Here is a 16,738-nt window from a genome sequence, read left to right as displayed (position 1 = left end):
TTGTTGTATTGTTTTAAAGGACAGTGTTCGTCATCTAATGATTAAAGTATTATCAGGAATGTTTCATAGGCTTTGTTTGTATCAGTCTCTTCATACACTTTTGTTTTAGTAATTCATTTCTAAATTTATTTACAGATTATTCTGTTCTTTCTCTCCTGTATCTAATCCCAAACATCACAAAAACTTTGAAATGGTCACTGATGTCATTTAATGAACATGGCTTTTTGATCTTTCTTGGCAAACAATCTTTCCATACTATTCTTGAATATTTCAATATTGGAACCATGTGCTCTGTATACACAGCTTACAATTATCTTTTATCCAGGTAGATTTCTGCAGTAACAATCTCCATCACATCATACATAGTATGAGTGTGTGTGTGTGTGTGTGTGTGTGTGTGTGTGTGTGTGTGTTTGTGTGTGTGTGTGATATAAATATATATATATATATATAAATATAATATATTTATATCACACACACACAGATACAAATATAAATTTATATCTGTTTTTATATACATGTTTTGTGTATGTGCACCTTGACCACCTGAATTTCACTAAACTGTCAGCACATTCAAAACATATTCCACGTGTGTTTTTCTGTTCTATTTTCCGAACATTTTCAACAAATTTGCTTTTAAATAGTGATGGGGACAAATGCGACAATTTCAAAAAAAGGGGTGGGGACATGTCCCCAGTGTAAATGACACCTATACCCTGAAACCTAGAACCCTTATCTGTACCTGCTCGTCGACCTGTCTTCAGTCTCCTGTTTACTAATGGACTCTTAGTTACTTCAGTTTAGATTTTCTACCCCTGTCAGGAAGCTTGTCTCCACTTTTTAAATAAATCACCAAGCTGTTACTGTCTGCCTGGATTGTCTGCATTTAGGTCAGTTCCCTGTTGCCTTGCACTCACCTGCCTGACAAAATGAAGTTTATAGTTATTATCAATATTATTAAGTCCCGACCCCAAGAACTATCCATCTGGAATACCTCAATAGGTGACTTGGCAATAACCATCGCCAAACACGTATTGACAAATTTAATGATTGGTCAGTTGTTGCAACCGTTCACCTTCCATTATAATTATTATAAGTAGCCAATACGACTAATTGCAGAGTGTTACAGACAGAATGGAAACAAACAGACCAACAGTATTTGTCTACAGCAAAAACCTTAAGATTATGCATATTATAATACAGCAGAAAACATAACAAGATACAATAAAAAAAAAAAAAACGTATGTAAAAACAACTAAAAATATCCTTGCATTGCCTTGCTCTCAGTATCAGTAGTAATGACATTATGGCATTGGTAAGATAATGTTGATAGTAATGGTAATGTATTGAGATGAACTTGGAGATAAAGTATATTAACTTACGATGGACAGACGACTTGCTTGCCTGCCTTTCCCTTGGATTTTCCTTCTTTGCCCATTGTCAGTTTCCAACAACACAGCAGCGACAGCAACAAGATCACCGGCCTCAATCCAGCAGACATGGTGCCTAAAACAGAGTTAAAAGCTGGCCGTAACACATGGTACGTGTAACACATTATTCAACAAGTATCTTAACAGTGTTGCCAATTTAGCAATTGTGCTAGATTTGGCCAATTTTAAGTTTTAAGTTTTTCTTAAGAGCATAGCATCAATTCTAATGACATTTTTTGAGAAATTGAGTGTGCCTAACAACCAATCTCTGTTGTTTTTGTTGTAAATTAGTTTAAAAAGTTTTTGTTTAAAATTTGCTAAATTAGATAAATGAAAAGATCTTAACTCATTGTTGATTAGTAACCTTTTCAAATGTTCCTTGAATGATGATAATGTAATAATAATAATAACTTATTTATATAGCGCCTTTCAAGAAACCCAAGGACACTTTACAGAATTACTGTAAAGTAATTTCTATACTGTAAAGGAGGTTGTAGGCTGTGGTAAACAGGTGGTGTTTCAGGAGTTTTTTTTTAAATGTCCAGGGATGTTGCATTTCGGCTATCTGCTGGGAGGGTGTTCCAGAGGGATGGGGCTGCAACACTAAAGGCTCTGTCTCCAAAGGTACAGACTCTGGTGTGGGGAATCGAGAGCAGGCCAGCGTCTGAGGGCCGCAGATTGCAGGGTGGGGTGTATGGATGGAGGAGGTTGGAGAGGTACTGTGGGGCCAGGGCATGGAGGGATTTGTAGGTGAGAAGGAGGATTTTATATGTGATGCGGGACTTAAGGCCGTTTTACAGTAACCGTAGCCCACATGGCGTGAACGCCGTGACCATTTACACCCGCGCTGGTGGTCGCGACACTAGTTGCAGTCTTCTCCTGAACAGCGGTGGCGCTAATGAGCAAAGACTACCGACGTTGCTCTTTCTACGGACTAGAAGAAGAAGAAAAAGGTAAACAACGGCAGAACTGGCTGCAGCATTGCCGTCAATGCTTCGATTTGATTGGATGAGCTACTTCGTCGGATCAAGCCTTTCATTCACCATAAAAGAACTCATCTTAACTTAGTAAGTTTACAAGAGAGACTAGCAGTCACTGTGAGAGCCCTGGCATCCGGTTGGCTGCGGACCCGTTCGGCCTCCCGTTTCCGCTTTGTCGCTCACCGCTGAAAAAAAAAGAGCCGTGCGCGACAGCGCGCGCTATAAATCGGACGCGCCAGCAGGATATGACATCATTTTGACGTCACGATGGCGCGTGCCAGCTTGGATGCGTTCAGTATATAACACCTATTAATTGGGATCAGTGAAGGTGGATGAGGGTTGGGGTGATGTGCTGTGGGTGAGGACCCTGGCAGCAGAGTTTTGGACATACTTGAGCCTGTCTAGGGTTTTGCTGGGTCCAGACCGGACTCCATTGCAGTAGTCCAAACGGGAGGTTATGAAAGCATGAATGAGGGTTTCTGCCACAGAGTCAGAGAGTGATGGCCTGAGGCTGGAGATGTTTTTGAGATGAAAAAAGGCTGATTTGGTGATGTTGATGTGAGTATGGAAAGAGAGGGTAGAGTCCAGGATTAACCAAGGTTGCGGATCTCAGAGGATGGGCAGATGGCGCACCCATCAACATCCAGGATGAGATCTCCAACCTTCTGGAGAAGCGCGGGGGCCACAACCAAGAGCTCTGTTTTATTGCTGTTCAGTTTAAGTAGTTTGGTTAACATCCAGGCTTTGATGTCATGCAGACAGTTGACCGTGGTTTGGTACTGATATAGAGCTGTGTTTCATCGGCATAGGAGTGGAAACTGAGACCATGTTGCCAGATAATCTGACCAAGGGGGAGCATGTAGATGGTGAAGAACATGGGTCCAAGCACAGAGCCTTGAGGCACACCTTGGTTGGCTTGGAGCTGGATCGGAGCGGGAGTTGCTAATGGTGACAAATTGTTTCCTGTGTGAGAGGTAAGACTGAAAACAGGAGAGAGCTGTGCCAGTGATACCAAGGTGATGGGACAGGTGGTTGAGGAGAATGGTATGGGAGATTGTGTCAAAGGCTGCGGAGAGGTAGAGGAGAATGAGTATGCTGATGTGTCCAGAGTCAGCATTGGTGAGTAGATCATGGCTTCTTGAGGATAGGGGTGACTGAGGCAGTTTTAAAGTAGGTGGGTACTACGCCAAATTCCAAGGAGCAGTTGATGACATCCACCACGAAAATCAGACAAGAGGAAGGGTTGAGTGGTTTGTCAGGCTCCACTCCAATCCTTTCTAACTCATTTTTTCTGCTAATAATTGGCAGAATAGCCCTTGCTTTTAATCAAATAGTTACTGGCTCAAGAACAAAACAAAGAAACCATAGAGATGAAGAAAATGTTTGCGCATTACTGCTTTGCTGCTGACTTCTGCTGTTACCACTTGGTCAACACCGAACAAACAGATGTCCCAGGTTGACAACGTCCAGTCGGTAAGTATGAATGGAATGCAGAGATTTAACTTTTTCGGACATGGATACCTTGCCATCTACTCGATCACCAAACAATTTGATCACCTCCCTCGCGGCACGCTGAGCAAACACAACAACCTTGCCATCTGCTCGATAGGTAGGTGAAACTCACCTCACCAGCCTTGTGGTGCATTCAAAGTTATTGTAAAACACCTTTTTCCCAACTTTGTCGTTTACCAGCAATTTACTGGTGAAATAAGTTATTGTTATAAGTTATTGTCATTACATTAGAATGCAGTAGTCAGAGAACTGCGTAAAGCAAAGACTTTTATGCAACTGATTGAGGAATCAGAAGGAAGCACCTCAACAGCCTTACTAAACTCAAGCCTAGTCAACAAAAAACAATAACAGAATTGGAAGTGAATGGAGTTATCTGCACTAACAATTCAGCTATTGCAAATTAATTCAATAATTTCTTTATTCAGTCAGTGGAGGAGCTTGCTGAGAATGTTGAACCAGCAACCCTATCACAGACCACAAAGTCTGAGCCATCAAGGCTTTTCCAAACTAAGGAGGTCAGTCATGAAAAAGTACATAAAATCATTAATAAACTAAATATGTCTAAGGCAAAGGATGTGTTTGGGTTGGACACTGCCTTTATCAGAACTCACTGCTCTGCCCTGGTTAAACCTGTAACCCACCTGGTAAACCTTTCCATCAGAGTGGGCAAATTCCCACAAAGTTGGAAACAAGCCATCATTACCCCAATTTTCAAGGCTGGTGCAAAGGATAAAGCAGGCAACTATAGGCCAATCTCAATATTGCCTGCTCTTTCCAAAATTTTGAAAATATTATCACAAAACAGTTAGTAGAGCATCTCAAAAGAAACAAACTTATCAAGACCAGGGTACTCTACAGAAATGGCTAACTGCTACCTTACCGAGAACATCAAGAGTAAGTTGGACAAGGGTAATGTTGTGGGAGCTGTGTTTATAGACCTAAAAAAGGCCTTTGACACCGTGAACCACAATATACTCGTGAATAAATTCACCACCTTCAACTTCTCTGAACATGCTCGGCTGGTTTGCATCATATCTGGAGCATAGAGAGCAACGTGTTAAAATAAACACTGAACTCTCAACGCCACTACAATCCACAATGGGTATCCCACAGGGCTCCATCTTGGGGCCTCTGCTCTTTAGTTTATATATAAACGATTTACCAACATGCTTTCAGTCAGCCAACTGTCAAATGTATGCTGACTATACAGTAATTTATGCATCAGCTAGGACACCAAGTGCAGCAGCAGAGACCCTGACCAAGGAAATGGAGGGTATATCCCATTGGCTCAAAGACATCCATCTGACGCTCAACGTCAAAAAGACTGTATCTATGTGCTTCTCTATAAGAGGGAAAGCCAAGTGTACTATCAACATAGACCAAGAGGCCATAGAGGAAGTTGAGGGATTGAAATTTTTAGGTATTATTCTGGATTCCCAACACAAATTCAATAAACACATTAACAAACTCTGTAAGACTGTCCGGACAAACCTGAACTGTTTCAGAATGATAAGGCATCACATACCTGTCAAGGCAGCTTTACTGTTTTTTTCATGCCATGATACTCTCTCACTTATCCTACTGTGCTACTGTATGGGGCCAAGCCTCCCAGACGACAGTCAAACCCATCATATCATTATACAAACAGGCACTGAAAATAATGGATCAGAAACCAAGAATGTGGCACCACTGTTTGATTGTACAGAAATACAAGCTTTAAAATGTTGATAGATTTATTAAGTTCTTATCTTAAACTGACTTTTTGGGGTTTGTGTTATTACGTGATGTGCTGTTTTGTGTAATGTGGTCATGAATCTGTGAAATATTGATGTAATATATTAGTATACAATGTATCTGCTGCATGATTGAACTCACACTATGTAGTTCTTTAAAAAGGATTATCTTTTTAGAAAGGCCTGACCAGAGACTGGGGTTGCAAATTAGCCTAAGTGCTAGAAACCTTTTATGCAACACATCTACACATATTGTTATGGCTTTGACTGTGATAATTATGTATGTAATAATGTGCGCTGCATTGTCCCTGACAAATAAACTAATAAATTAAAAAAAATGGGACACAGGACAGGCAGACATGCTTTGACCAGGGCTGTAGGCATTGGATTCAGAGAGCAGGTGGAAGCCTTTGCTTTTGTGACCAGCTTGGTCACTAGATGGTTGTCCACAGGCGTGAAGGAGGAGAGGTAGCGCTGAGGCAGATAAGCAGGGGAGGGAGCAATGTCCTGTGGTTGATTGGAATTAGAAGTGGATGGGGCACACACCAGGAGTTGCTACAACACAACAATCAACAACAATCAGGTTCAACCGGAGGTTGGTGGATGTCAATGGGGCGTAGCAGGCGGTAATAGTGGAAAACAGCATTCTGAGGTGGTTTTACTGGTTGCAGATGAGGGTGGTGTAATAATTTGTCTTGGCTTTGGAAAGAGCTTCTTTGTAGGAGCTCACATGTTCTGTGTAGGCCTCCAGGTGGACAGTGAGGTCAGTTCTTTTATAAAGTCTCTCCAGTCAGTGACCAGAGGCTTTCATGGTTCAGCGGTGTACCATGGAGCTGAACAGGTGTAGGAGATAGTACGGGTTTTAAGGGAGGTGAGAAAGTCTAGGCTCAGAGGTAGAGCAGTGTTGTTGTAGTGGGCTGCCATGGCGTCCACTGTGGTCAGGATAGCATGATGATCAGAGACAGCAAGGTCCAGGCACTTCTTGAATGGTATGATTATGACGGTTTCAATTCAGAGCAGTAGTCAGTAAATGTATATTTTTAGGCTACATACGCATTCAGTCCATCTGCCTCGCTTTCTCTTGCTGTTTCATTACAGCGGCCGTGTTTCTTTTTTCTGTTTTACAAATAATGTGTTTCATGTTATCATACTTACACAAGAAGCTGCTGCTCACTCTGTATAAAGTATAAACAATGCGTATTCTCCACTTTAGCATCAGTAAATCTGTTATCAACATCGTGGTCTGTTAAGGAAAGCCGTGAACGCTCATCTATCCAAATTACTTCAGCCTGGCTCAACCTAGTTGCTCCTCCTCAGCCTGGCTTGGCCTTCGTGAAACGCACCAAGCCAGGCTGCACAGATTAAACTAGGTCAAGCCTCGCTTTATCGGTTATCCTGGATTTATAAATTCTGCTTTTGTGAAACAGCCCCCTGGAGCAGACAGAGGTGAGTAGCTCAGATAGGTGGTGGAGGCTTTAGGGGGACGGTATATACTGTAAGTTAGACTGAACGCAAGGCATTCCAGAGAGGTGACATTCGGTACTGAAAGCTTTTTGACCAGGAAGTTCTTTCAGTGTATTACAGCCAGCCCACCACCACGGCCCTTGGAGCGGGGCTTCTGGATGTAAACATAGCCGGGTTGGGTGGCTTGGTTTAGTGTCATGTAATCCTCTTGATTTTGCTTGATTTGCAGTTAAGCAGAGAAAGTGTATTTTCTTTTCTATAATGATGTCATGAATAAGAAGTGCTTTGTTGGAGCGGGCGTTTTGCAGCATAAATTAAGTAGTATTGTTTGTGGATGCTGAACGAGAGGGGGTGGGAGGAATGACACTGTCAACACATACTGTTAGAATATATTTTGTGAAAGTGTTAAGAAAAGGTTTTAGAGTTCATGGGGCTGACCTCAATGCCTCTGTTTCCCTGGGTTATGAGAGACCATCTAGTTTTACAGTGATTAGATATTATAAAGGAAGGGTGAAAAAGAAATTCTCTGATCAGAGGAGGGAACGAGGCAAACAATGGTCAGCACTATGCAAGCGCGGGATTTGTGACACTGTATGGAAATGATCTGGCTCTCATGAAAACTCCTTAAAGTTTGCTGGAGATTAAAACCCAGGTGTTCAAAATCCAACAATAGTGGCTTGCTTCTTCTGAGCTGAGAATTGGAAGTCAAGGTCATGTTTTTTATACAGTGTTACAAATTAGTCAGGAGCCGGCTGGAGCCAGAAGATCTGGACTGGATCCAAACTGATGAAGGCACCACCAGGGATGGGACAGAAATGGATAAATAGAGAGTATCCCAACTTAACAGGACCTGATGCGAGGGGAATCTCTCGGTCCGTTAGGAGATAGACTTTGCCTTGTATCAGATCCATGTACATGTACTTGTATTCTGCAATATCATTCACTAAACTTGTTATTAACTTTAACTGGACGAATCCTAGTCTTGATTTGATTCCTGAGTTTTATTTCTCTGATCTACCAGTATACGAACAGAAACAGTGACCAAAGAATTGGAGTCAGATCAAGTCTGGCCTTTTTAGGGCCAGACCGGTCAAATTGGTCACATTTTAGAATTAAATCCTACAATACAAAGGTCTCAGGTTACCAGACTGCATGTGTGGTTTGTTGTGATGACGACGACGCTGTGGGGCGGAGCGTCGTTAAACAAACTTGCATCTCTTAGCCCTGTGCACATAACGAGGATGACGTAGGAGTCCGAGGGATTTTATGTCGGCAATGCAAGCTGGAGCGACGTAGCAGATGACGTTGAGAAGTTGCAGTGAGGAATATTTTAGGAGCAGCATTTTCAGCAGTGCAGAGAGTTAGTGGCCATCACTAACGTTAGCTGTAAGTGTTATTTGCTTGAGCCGGGAACAGGGCTAAAAGAGCTCTACAGCGACCAGATGTGCTCGGCAAGCCGTCAGTCGGTGGAAGCTAACAGAAGCTAGCCGGCGTAAGCAAACAGCTTACCGGGTGTCTCAAAGCTATCAAGTGATCGGCGGAGACAGGGAGGGGGACTGAAGAGTCCAGTAGTCGTGGCAGACGAAGGTCCAGTCGGGAGTTTGGATGGAGTGTTCACTGAAGTCCACTGTGGTCTGAAGGGATAATCCTCGCTAGATCACTAGCTAGCGGTAACCATTAGTCGGGAGGTTGACAGCTAACGTTAGCCAGCTGAAGCTAACAGTCGATCGATGGTGAGGCTGGCAGCAGCACAGAGTCCAGAATTGATGAGTCAAAGCAGGGTATTAAACTTAAGGTACTTAATTTACTAGAAAAACCAAAAAAAAATTAATTTCGCGGATTGTGAAGCGCCGATATTCTAGGGCTGAAACGATTCCTCGAATAACTTGAATAATTCGAATTACAAAAAATCCTCGAAGCAAAATTCTTTGCCTCGAAGCTTCGTTAAATCAATGTAATTAAGGTTGTACGGCTCACTGTGTTTCCGCACGGAGGATAATTACTAGCGCACACAACAGGTTGACGCTTCTGTAGACACAAGACCGTTTATATTCTGTCTATGCACAAGACTGACGGCCCAGATTACAAATGAACGAAGACGAAAATAGCGAGGGTCTAAGAGAAGAGACAGGCGAGAGAAAACAACGAAGTTTGGGATCATTTTAAGCTGCAAACATGCTACGGGTTGTATGGGTTGATCAGAAATTGTTATATTTATTGCTGATTAGAAAACTATTTACATGACAGCATCAGCATTGAGCTTCAGATCAATGGTTTTGATCACGATAACAAACTATATACAGAACAAGAACAATGAATACTACACATGCGGTTGCAATTATGAAGTACAATGTAATGAACAAGAGTTTTCATACTCAACATAACTTTCTTTTTTTAACTTTTAATTTTTTTATGATCAGTGTGATTTTTTTTTTATTTATTTTTTTTTATTTCCACACCAGGTATGTGTGTGTGTGTGTGTGTGTGTGTGTGTGTGTGTGAGAGAGAGTAAGAGAGAGACAGAGAGAGAGAGAAAGAGAGAGAGGGGGGCGGGGGGGACTGTGTTCTACGGATCAAATAGTCCGACGCTGTTTTTCAGATCTGTTTAGAGCCAGCTGACGGTTTAAAAAAGAAAACAAATCTCCGACAGGCAGAGACACAACGCGAGTCGCATTCTACCAAGCACCACGTCTGAACAAACCCCACGTTTACCAAAACTCTACTGGTTAATAAGTAAGTACTACAAACCGAAGTAAAAAACAAACCTGAAGCTGAAAAAACCCTAAACGTTAACGGAAAAGACCGGCGAACCTGAGAGAGAGAGAGAGACAGAGAGAGAGATGTTCTGTGTGTGTGTGAGTGAGCAGAGCGGGACACAACAATGCAATACATCTGTATGTGTGTGTAGGGGAGGGGCGCTGTGACGACTAGCCTATCACAGAACGCAGACACAGTCAACTATCCAATGAGGATTTTTATTCAATCCGAGCACAGATATTGACTCGTATTACTCGTATAATACTCGTACTCGGCAAAAGTGCTTTATCCGCACCGGATACTCGTTTCAGCCGAGTATCCGGCTCAACTCTAGTAGCTAACTAACGTCTGCTGCTCTCATCCACCGCGCTGTTTTACACAACTAGCCTACAGCATGCTACTCTGCAAATAGCGATGCGACCAACAAGCTAAAACGAGAGCTGTCGGTTTGTAGTCTAACTGTTTATTATAAAAAACGCTTCCAGAACATCCTTATAGATCAGATGGGGAAACCTCTCTGTATGGGCGAAACAATGTCCGTTATCTGGGGACCCATCCAGACCAGGCTGTATGAGATCCCATTCCTTACAGCACAGGCTTTCATCCTCGGTGGTCATTGCGATACAGTTTCCACAGGAGCACCACCATGTCCCAGCACGTCATGGCCTTGAAGCAGCAGCCTCCTGCTCCTCTGTTTGTGCCCTTCTCTCGACAAGATCTTGTGCGAATAACTCTTCGTCTGTATATTCAGGTTCAAAAAGATAACCCCAACCATCAAACTCCAAAAACTCCTCCGTGTGTTCCACATTGGATTGGGATGAACTATCCATCTGAGCTGATATTCTACTCTGACACAATTTCGTTATTATCCCAAAGCTCCGTCTTTGTGTCTCTCTCAGCTGACAGTCTGTGAGTCTCCACCGTTGCAAAGTTACCTATGCGCATGCGCGATAGCTCTTGAACTTTTGAATTGTGGCTGCTGAGTGAGCCGTGGTGTCAGGTTACAGCCTGTTGCTACAGTCATTACTATGGACATAACCAAAAAAAATATGTTTTGGAATATTGGATTGTATGAGTTCGGCAATTGACTAGTGTGGACTTCACCGAAAAACAGGAAATAAACAGAGGTATGGAACAACACAACTTTTATGCATTTCTGTCACATCTACTGCAGTCAGATTCGCTGTGTTCCCTTGGAAGGAATGACTGCACATGGGTAGGCACTTGTAATGACATTTCAAACATGTCTAAAAACAAGTTTAAAACTTGCCCTGTTTCATCCTGTTGGCTGCAACACGGATAACACGGTGTAGGCAGCACCGATTGCTTTCGTTTTTCTCGCTACTGACAGCACTCCAAATTTACAAACAACAGAGCTACGTGTTGAAATCGACCGGAATTCTCCTTTAAGCACAATTTAGGCACAGCAATCTTGAAGAGGAAACTTTCCTTTCTGTGTCAGAGAGACAGGAAGTGCAGATTGAAAGCTATATTTAGTTTGAACAATGATAAAGTTAGGGAGATGTGAGTGAGCTAACGTAGGGAAGTTAGCATAGCAAGGTGTATCCTGTCAGTGAGCAGAGGAGTTAGTTCTTTGAGACAAAGCTGAGATAGAAAATGATGATATAAAACTATAAAAACTCACTTACGCATTGCTATGTTCCAAGGTAATATGAGCAATGACACAGAAATGATTTAAGGTATTTTGACACGTATCGTGTCTTCCACTTCACTAATTAGGCCATGCTAAAGCTAATATAATTTAAATAAATTAATCAGTTATAAATATAATCTTTTGATTTGACATGAAACCAGGTAATGGTGAGTACCCATAATCTCCAGAAATAGCTAAAATGATGTGAAATCATTCGAAGTGCACCATCTGTTTGACTAGCATGTGCGTAAGAAGCTAACAGACAATGAGCTGTCTGGGTCACGAAGACCTAGGTGCCCTCAAGAAAGGGAAGAAGTGGAGACAGGTATGAGGTAATTGTGTGCCTAAATGTGTCCAACTGACACTGCCCAAATGCTGTATAAAAAGAGGATCAAATTAAACCTACATTCAGTTGTCTATTTGATTGTCTATAACCTGTGGTCAGTCGCTGTATCCGCGGCAGCTTGGTTTACTTGTGAACATGTAATTGTTGCTAATAAATCTGCACAGAGTGCACTTTAGCAATCTCAGGTGTCCTAATGGAGTCCCCGTCTGACAATTTCTTCTGTACTGAGGCCACTCTGAGGCTCACGCAGTTAGCAAGTAAATAACTTTACTTCTAATTTCATAGTTTTATAAAAGTAAAGAGTGAAATGGCAACAAACAACAGTGACCTGCGCATTCATCTCACCACATCAACGGTGTTCCACTGATGTGCCACTGCACATCAAAGATTCAGAATGACCTGATCAAGTGTTGTAACAGGAGGTGAAAGAGGAGGTGAGGAAGACACCTTTTGTGGCTGTCATGTTAGATGAAACTACCGACATTAGCAACGTGGCCAGATGTCAGATGTCACATATTTTACAGTGTGGCCCTTAGTAAAGTTGAGTTTGACACCCCTGATTTAACAGTTTTTTCACATTATGCAACTTGGCAAAAAAAAAAAAAATGGTGAGTCAATCGAGCTCACAGGGTGAGGGGCGTGGCCTTTTAAAGTTATAGAGCCACCATAAGGCCAAATGGCATCATATTTTATGGCAAGCACATCACTATCACTTATGGTGACAATTTTCATTTCTCTAACTTAGGCATATAATTAGCTAATATAATGCTAAATAGCCCACATGCACCAATCAATATGACACTTCAGATTGTGGTTACTACTCGCCCCCGTGTACCAATTTTGGTGAAATTCCATCCACCAGGTTTTGCGGTACATACTTGTGGTATTTTTGGCGCCCCCTTTGGGTCAAACTCAAAATCGTTGCGTCGGCCTATTCCTCAAGACAAACTAAAAATAGGTTTCAATTTGTATGATAATTGATCAATCTTTTAGTGAGTTATGGCCAATTTCCTCCCTTTGCGAAAATCTTCAATTGATGGCGGACATATTTTTTCACTGAGTCTTTACCCCAAGTGAAGGAGTTCAAGTACCTTGGGGTATTGTTCGCGAGTGAGGGGACAATGGAGCGGGAGATTGGTCGGAGAATCGGCGCAGCGGGTGCGGTATTACACTCAATTTATCGCACCGTTGTGACGAAAAGAGAGCTGAGCCAGAAGGCAAAGCTCTCAATCTACCGGTCAGTTTTCGTTCCTACCCTCACCTATGGTCATGAAGGCTGGGTCATGACCGAAAGAACGAGATCCAGGGTACAAGCGGCCGAAATGGGTTTCCTCAGGAGGGTGGCTGGCGTCTCCCTTAGAGATAGGGTGAGAAGCTCAGTCATCCGTGAGGAGCTCGGAGTAGAGCCGCTGCGTCGAAAGGAGACAGTTGAGGTGGTTCGGGCATCTGGTAAGGATGCCCCCTGGGCGCCTCCCTAGGGAGGTGTTCCAGGCACGTCCAGCTGGGAGGAGGCCTCGGGGAAGACCCAGGACTAGGTGGAGGGATTATATCTCCAACCTGGCCTGGGAACGCCTCGGGATCCCCCAGTCGGAGCTGGTTAATGTGGCTCGGGAAAGGGAAGTTTGGGGTCCCCTGCTGGAGCTGCTACCCCCGCGACCCGTTACCGGATAAGCGGACGAAGATGGATGGATGGATATTTTTTCACGAATCTTCTTTCAGTCCCGCCAGGATTTCGCACCCTTTTTTTGAGATTGTTGCGGCCCAAAATGCCTGATTTTGCAGGAGCTTTTGTAAAAAATTGAGATAAAAGTTACGATGTCTTTTGTATGTTTGTTGCTATGAAGTTGCGGGAGACAGTGAAAGTTGCAAAAAAAGTTGCGATTTTTTTTTTTGTATAGTTCTTTAAAAATAAAAAGGAAACTTGTTTCGGGGAGAATAAAACTACTCTGGGCTGAGTTTTCCTAGTAACCTTACCAAGAAGATGCCAAAGATGCTGCAAATGTTGGTATAATATGAATAATTTATTGAATGAATTAAATTTGAACATACATGGAGCTGCTACCCCCGCGACCCGTTACCGGATAAGCGGAAGAAGATGGATGGACATATGTGTCAGTGGCTTGTTGATCTTTACATTGTTAGATAATTTCCTATCCTAGCGTGGCCTGGGACACACATTTATACGGTTTGATAAAGCACTTATTGGCCTTTAACTTATCATTGCACTTACAATAATGAGCATAGCTGTCCTCAATTTAGGTCATCCTGCCGTCTCATCTCCGGTTTTTCGTGCATCCACCGTGTGTGCCATGGATATATTAAGAGAACGTGTGTGTGCGTCGGTAGCAGGGGGAACTGTATGAGCAGCAGCCCCGCCCCCGCCCGCTGCAGACAGCCGACAGAATTGAAACAGCAGCCGCTGACTTTAGAGTGAAAAAACGTTACAGCGTACATTGATGTTAAAATGTATACAGGTTGGCAGGATGGTCTGAAATGTTTTGCTGTACGTTTTGTTGGTAAATGTGAAATGTTCGAGTTCGTCTTCATATCGGAAACAAGCTCTCACTCCCGCTTGGTCCACTGACCAAAGTATAATGTGACTTTCAGAGTAACATTATACTGACGTAAAGTCTGGCACATGGGACTGCTGGGAAACTCCGGTTATTGGTCAAATTTGCGGAAAAGTTGCGGTGATTGGTCAAAATTGCGAGTCGCACCAAAGTCACGGTGATTGGTTGAATTTGTGTGAATTGGCGCAATCGTGAAATCCTGGAGGGACTGTTTTATGGTAGAAATGTGTATCTCAGTCCTGCATGGCAGTATACCAATTTTGGTCTTGACAGAATCAAAATTGACAAAGTTCTATTCATTTGTCATACTGTTTTTCACATTATGCAAATTAGCAAAACATCCATCATGGCGGACCTTTATGTTCCAAGAGGCTGTTTTGTAAACATGTAACATTGAGCTGCATATGTGTGAGAAATTTCAAGTCAATCGGACTTACGGTGTGAGTGACGTGGCCTTTCAAAAATCACATTTTTAAACCTTAATTATAGCGCCACCATGTGGCCGATTGGGCTCGTTTTTGTTGGGAACGGAACGCACATAATTCCCAATCATTGGGTCAAGTTTCGTGTTTCCAGCTCATTCCAGCTCACGGCGATTTGAGCCAAATAATAACAATAAACCGGAGCAAAAACAATAAGGTTCTACCCCTTCGGGGTTTGAACCCTAATAACAATCATAACAATTATAGTGTAGGTGATTCATTTACCCACTCATAAACATGTAATGCACTAATTATAAATTAATATTAAAGAAAATAAAAGGTAAATAATATCAGTGTTTATTGGAGTCAATAAATTGCTTCCATAAGATGAAAAGCCATGTAAAGCAACTCTCCTAGGTGTTCAAACACATCATAGACCAGCACGCAGAGTTTGATGATGACACTGTCCATTGCGCTGATGGATACATCACCTTCTTTGCTAGCTTCGATATCTGTTTTTGGTTGAAAACCCTTCAACAGTATCTTCTCCTACTCGGATGTTGTCTTTGAAACTCTCCAAAACAAATGTTTCGCTCATGGAGATGTTTACACTTGGTACAGCTCTACTGCAGTGTAATTGACAGCCTCCTGATAAGGATTGTCAAAAAGCTGGTATTCCTGGCCGTTCTGGATCCACAACATTTCCGGCATTACAATGACCATTTTCCCAATGCTGCTTTTTCAGGTTTGATGGAGAGCTAAGGTGCATATTTCGACGTCATGTACTGCATGTCTTTGCGGGTTAAGAGCCCAGCCTACATTCATCAGTTTCTCGTCAAAAAAAAGAACTGAAAGAAAGCATGGTACAAGTTTAAAATCTCACATGACAATCCCTGTGTCCCCTGCCTCTGTGGAGAGGTCATATGCGTTTTTATGCTGAAGCACATAAAAACCTACTCTACGAACACGAGCAGGCAGGCCCAACTGTCAGACTTGGCCTTAATTTCCATCGAGAAGGAATTGCTGATGAAGTTAAAAGCAAAGGACCAGTTGCATGACCCCGTCATCAACTAATTCATCCAAAAGGACAGGAGGATGGACTTTGTTTTTGTATGTTAAGGTTTATTTGGGAAAATGGTCATCATAAAGAATTACAGGTCAAGCTGTAAATTTACCAACATTATGCACATTTACTGTAATTCTACATAATGACCGTTTTCCCAAATAGACCATAACATACACAGCTATTTAATAGGACGCTGTGCTAATTAACAATAATGGTCGTTTGTGGTGGTGGTTCCAAAATGACGTGATTGCTGTTCATGGGTCTTAAGTGTGTGTCGCTAATGATTACTTGGCATGTGCATGCTGTCATGATGTTTAACATTAGTAAGCACATTAAATTTAGTTGGTTTTGTGTGGTAGGAGGGGGCTATGAGAAGCCGACTTGGCCAAAATGGAATACTTGACTTGCACATAGATATGTACTGGTACTAAACACTTGCACATACATGCATACTTCACTTGCACATACGTAAAGTATATACTTCACTTGCACAAACGTATATTATGGTGTCCTCACTAAAGGTTGTTGGAGACAACGTATTCTTCAGCTATACAGCTAACTTAATATTATATTCTCCAGCATTATATTCTCCATGGAATAGGCAGGTTGTTGTGTTTGGCAGGATTTAATGACAGGATTTAACTTTTTTGTAAAACTGCAACAAAGAACACAAACATACAAACAGTAAATATCTTTGCAAGTACCAAATATCTTGCATACATCAGTAGATGATTATATAAATCAACAGGTGCTTAAAATTATGTATTGTAATCTGTAAATATAATTTACACAAGTACCAATGCT

The 16,738-nt window shown here is 42.2% G+C and overlaps 1 protein-coding gene across 1 annotated transcript in view; it reads right to left on the bottom strand.

The window, feature by feature from the left end:
• Positions 1-16,738, bottom strand: part of LOC116056518 (glycine receptor subunit beta-like) — a 136,129-nt gene that overhangs the window by 97,089 nt on the left and 22,302 nt on the right. The window contains exon 2 of the mRNA XM_031308644.2: positions 1,383-1,506. Coding sequence (XP_031164504.1) covers positions 1,383-1,501 — 119 coding nt within the window. The 5' untranslated portion in view covers positions 1,502-1,506. The remainder of the gene's footprint in view (positions 1-1,382; positions 1,507-16,738) is intronic.

Source organism: Sander lucioperca, chromosome 1 (assembly GCF_008315115.2).
Source record: "Sander lucioperca isolate FBNREF2018 chromosome 1, SLUC_FBN_1.2, whole genome shotgun sequence".
Classification (NCBI taxonomy): Eukaryota; Metazoa; Chordata; class Actinopteri; order Perciformes; family Percidae; genus Sander; species Sander lucioperca.
The sequence above is the reverse complement of the archived record's forward strand: the minus strand, read 5'-3'. Positions and strand labels throughout refer to the sequence as shown.